Genomic DNA, 4888 nt, shown 5'->3' with positions numbered 1-4888 from the left:
GGACCTTTGGAAGAGCAGTCATTGCTCTTAACCATGGAGCCATCTCTCCAGCCCCCTGTCTCAGGTTTTCTTTTTTCTTTTTTTTTTGTTTTTTTTCGAGACAGGGTTTCTCTGTATAGCCCTGGCTGTCCTGGAGCTCACTCTGTAGACCAGGCTGGCCTCGAACTCAGAAATCCGCCTGCCTCTGGCTCCTGAGTGCTGGGATTAAAGGTGTGCGCCATCACGCCTGGCTGTCTCAGGTTTTCTTAACGATGCAGTGTTTTGTGTGATCTGAAGCTCACTGTACTGTCAGTGGTGACCTGTGGTTCAGGGTCAGTTTTATCCTAGCTAAGGTTCAGGGCTGAAGGTATTTCTTTTCTTAGTGTTGGTCATGGAGATACAGTTACAAGTTTGTTTTTTTTTTCCCCTAAAATTTTATCTTACTCTTTATGATCATTTTTGAACTATGACCAACTTCTAAGATTTATTTATTATATGTAAGCACACTGTAGCTGTCTTCAGACACTCCAGAAGAGGGCGTCAGATCTTGTTACGGATGGTTGTGAGCCACCATGTGGTTGCTGGGATTTGAACTTCGTTCCTTCAGAAGAGCAGTCGGGTGCTCTTACCCGCTGAGCTATCTCACCAGCCCACAAGTTATTTTTTATACTATTCTCCTTGTTCATATCTGTGCCATGAGCAAATATTAGTATTTTTGTATGCATGTTTTATATGTATGTATGTCTCGACCACTTGCCTGGTGGGTATCTGCAAAGGTCAGAAGAGGGCATCAAATTCCTTGGCCCTTGAGTTGCAGACAGTTGTGCAGTGTTGTAGGTGCTGGGAACTGAGCCTGGCCTTCCATTCTGCTCCAGCACCACTCTCTGCTTTTATTTTTTTTTTTGCTCTACACAAGTTACCTGCTTGTCTGGGTTACAGATGGGCGGTGGGAGAGGGATTCCAGCCTGCATTCTTTCCTTCATCCTGCCGAATACATGGAGGTTCTACTTGGTTATTTAAGATTTATCAAATCATCATGAGGCTGTAGTTTAAAAAAAAAAATCCTGGGCTGGTGAGATGGCTCAATGGGTAAGAGCACCCGACTGCTNTTCCGAAGGTCCTGAGTTCAAACCCCAGCAACCACATGGTGGCTCATAACCATCCATAACAAGATCTGATGCCCTCTTCTGGAGTATCTGAAGACAGCTACAGTGTACTTACATATAATAAATAAATAAACCTTTAAAAAAAAAATTAAAAAAAAAAAATCCTGGGCTGGAGAGATTAAGAGTGCTCAGGGGTTCAGAGCACTAACTGCTCCTCCAGAGGTCCTGAGTTCAATTCTCAGCAACCACATGGTGGCTCACAACCATCTGAAATGGGATCTGATGCCCCTTTCTGGTGTGTCTGAAGACAGCGACAGTGAACTCAAATAGATAAAGTAAATAAATAGATCTTGAAAAAACAATGTAGACCTAACAAAGAATGAAAATTTTTACTCCTTTTAGAAATAGAATTTTTAAATAGTTAAAAATTACATTTGTTAAGTGTGTGTGTGTGTGTGTGTGTGTGTGTGTGTACATATATGCATTTGTGCCATGGGACAAGTAGGACTGTTTTCAGGAACCAGTTCTTTCTCCATCTTGTTGGTACTTGGGATCAAAATCAATTCATCATGCTTGGTGGCAAGCACCTTAGCCCAAAGTCATCTTGCTAGCTTCTATTTCATTTATAAACACAAAATTCTGTTACCTGTCATTGTATTTCTTGTTTATTCATGTGGTTTTCTTAAACATTATAATAATGTGTTTCATGACCTTTTATCTAAGTGAATACTTACAAGTGCTTAATACTTCTGTTCTTATAGGCTTGTCAGAATACAAATGCTATTTTATCTTTTTTTTTTTTTTTTTTTTTTGATTTTTTTTTCTTGTTTTTTTTTTTTTTTTTTTTTTTTTTGGTTTATTTTAGACAAAAGAAGTTAGAAAAGGTGATGGAAGAAGAAGGCCTGAAAGACGAAGAGGTGATTTATGGGGGGGGGGGTGTTCCCGGGGCCCAGCGTGAAGGTTATGTTTTCTTCATCAAGTTAGCTTTGGCGCCAGGGAAGCGTTTGGCTCCGTGACAAGAATTTGAGAGTTAGCATGCTTTTGGATTCAGTTACTCATTCAGAGGAAGAAGTTAATTAAATACTCAGGAGAGGGAGATCTCTCTAGTCACAGTTATGGTACTTAATTAGCTTTAGAATTCTAAGAAAAGAAAAGATGAAATTAGTAAAACTAAATTAAAATTTAGAAGAACAAGGTGAGCATTTTTTTTCCAAGTTGTGGTGCTTCATACTGTAATCTCAGCACTTGGAAGTTGAGGCAGGAGGATTGCTGCAGGATTGAGGCCAACCTGCACCAGAGGATGAGATCTCGTCTTTAATGAGTGACTGAAAGACCCCGTAGTAGTAAGGAACATTTCTTTTTTTGTTGTTTTGTTTTGTTTTTTTCAAGATAGGGTTTCTCTGTATAGCCCTGGCTGTCCTGGAACTCACTTTGTAGACCAGGCTGGCCTTGAACTCAGAAATCCTCCTGCCTCTGCCTCCCAAGTGCTGGGATTAAAGGCATGTGCCACCATTGCCTGGCAGTAAGGAACATTTCTGAAGTCGTTATTGGAACAGGGAACTGCCTCACGACAGCCCACAGCTTACAGATGTGCACACAGCTTACAGATGTGAGGCAAAGATACAACCAATGAGGAAGGATGCAGATAGCCAAACAGCTCTGGGGACACCTTCAGAAACTTGGGTGATAACAGCCCAGGACAGTAGTAGCAAGTCCCCAGCATAGGGCATTGAGGCCAGGTGATAAATGAATGCTAATATGTACTGGTCTTGGAGGATTTAGAAAAACACCCTTACCTAAGAAAGGGCTCATGGAAAATGTTGATTTGTCTCTCACCATTAGAAATGCTAGAACGGAAGATGGTTGAAGTAGTTTCGTCAGAGTTCTCAGGAGCCCCACACCCCCTTCAGTGTGGCTTGCTTGTTACATCTGATGACCTGGGAGGGGAGAAGGAACTGCTAGAGCATGCTTGTGTGATGCTGTCAGTCACATGGGAAGATTATGTATAGACTAGTGTGGCCCTGCTTCCAGCTGCACGAGACAGATAGGACTTGGTTTCAGAATTTCAGCTTTCCTTCCTTTTCTTTGTATAAACATTAGAAACGACTCAGAAGATCCGCACACGCTCGGAAGGAAACAGAGTTTCTTCGATTAAAGAGAACAAGGCTTGGACTGGAAGATTTTGAGTCTTTAAAAGTCATAGGCCGAGGAGCATTTGGTGAGGTAAAAAAAAAAAAAAAAATCCCAGAACATCAAAGCTTTTAACATGCCATGAGTTCCTGATGGTGTAACACCAGGTTAGCTAGGGAGAGCCTGTCTTGAAGTATATGGAGTTCACTGGATAGACATGTTCACTTCTCTTTTTCCGTTTCTCCCCAATTCATTGTCCCAGATCACTTCTGTCTTGTCAGAGAGGACATTAGCACTTTGTTTTTTTGGACAGAGTCACACTATGTAGCCCAAGTTGGCATCAACTATGTGATCCGCTGCATTAGCTTGCAGAGTGTTACAGGCATGTCCCTCTGTGCTGATCCTGGTGTTAGGATTCTGGAATCCTCACAGTGGATGTCGACATTAAGACTCTGAAGATGCACACTGTCTGTCACACAGCTGTTGAGCATAGAGACCAGAGGCTGCGCTGGGGTCCTCTGCCTTAAAGCTGTTGCTTTCCCTGTACCACCGTTCTCAAGGAGGAGACTGATCTTGTCTCCACTCTATTATTCCCTGCCAGATGCTTATAGCTCTAGAGAGATGTGCCTAAGCTTGGTTAGACATACGCATGAATGTAATGTTAGCACTCTAGAAGCTGAGGCAGAAGGACCGCAAGTACATACAAGCCAGCCCAGCTCAGCTAGGGAGATCCTGTCTTAAAAAAAAAAAAAAAGACAGACCTTGAATTACTATAGAACATTAAAGGCCCAGCTGCTGTCTGTCTGTGGTTGCAAGGATCAAATGTAGACAGGTGCTCTGCCCTTCTGCTGCTCCCCAGGCTCTTACTTAGCCCAGATCTTATCAATGAATCCTGCTCCACTACTAGAGCAGTCTCAGGAAAAAGGTGAATGAGCTCATGCAAGGTCATTCGCATTGATGGAAAACATGCAAAGGCAGCTTACTGATGAAGTAATTACATGGTCTCCATGTAGAAGGAGAAACATGGTATAACAACAGTACTCAGGGGAGAACTGCGTATTGTTGTGAAGAGACTCTCAAAAGGTAAAATTGACCCTTAAGTTGAGAATTCCAGTTAGCCCTTGAGAATAAGAAAGTGTTTTTTCAAACTGCTCCCTGTTCTATAAAAATGTACATGGTACTTGATTAGAAAAACAAAATGCAGAAAAACATAGGGAAAAAAACCACTTCTCAATATTTTGAATGAGATCAAGTGTAGTATCTGCTCTTACCAGTTTAGTGTCTAGTAAGTCCTCCATCTAAGGACGGCAAATTAAATGGAGTTTTGGACCTGGGAGGAGGAATAGGAGCTTGTTCTTTGACTTGGCATTGCAGTAAGAAAACAAAACCCCACAAAGCGTATGTGTCTGGGGGAAAGGAGAGTGGCCAGGGGCTTGGCAGGGGGTCTTCCCTTGGTTAATAGACAGTTTTCTCTTTAAAAGCATTGGGAAATGGTGCTAGAAAGATGGCTTATTGGTTAAAAGCCCTTTCTGCACTTTTAGAAGGCAGTGCCCTCTTATAGACACATGCACTTTAATTAAAAATAATTGAATTCAGCCGGGCATGGTGGCACACGCCTTTAATCCCAGCACTCTGGAGGCAGAGGCAGGCGGGTTTCTGAGTTCGAGGCCAGC

The 4888-nt window shown here is 42.3% G+C and overlaps 1 protein-coding gene and 1 pseudogene across 4 annotated transcripts in view; both read left to right on the top strand.

The window, feature by feature from the left end:
• Positions 1–4888, top strand: part of Stk38 (serine/threonine kinase 38) — a 38713-nt gene that overhangs the window by 13712 nt on the left and 20113 nt on the right. For all 4 annotated transcript variants that reach the window (XM_029533034.1, XM_029533036.1, XM_021221106.2 and 1 more), the window contains exons 3-4: positions 1951–2002; positions 3186–3308. In XM_029533034.1, coding sequence (XP_029388894.1) covers positions 1951–2002; positions 3186–3308 — 175 coding nt within the window. The remainder of the gene's footprint in view (positions 1–1950; positions 2003–3185; positions 3309–4888) is intronic.
• On the top strand, positions 4438–4608 carry LOC115062839 (annotated as a pseudogene).

The sequence above is a fragment of the Mus pahari genome, chromosome 21 (genome assembly GCF_900095145.1).
Source record: "Mus pahari chromosome 21, PAHARI_EIJ_v1.1, whole genome shotgun sequence".
NCBI lineage: Eukaryota > Metazoa > Chordata > Mammalia > Rodentia > Muridae > Mus > Mus pahari.
This window is presented reverse-complemented; position numbering and strand designations above follow the sequence as displayed.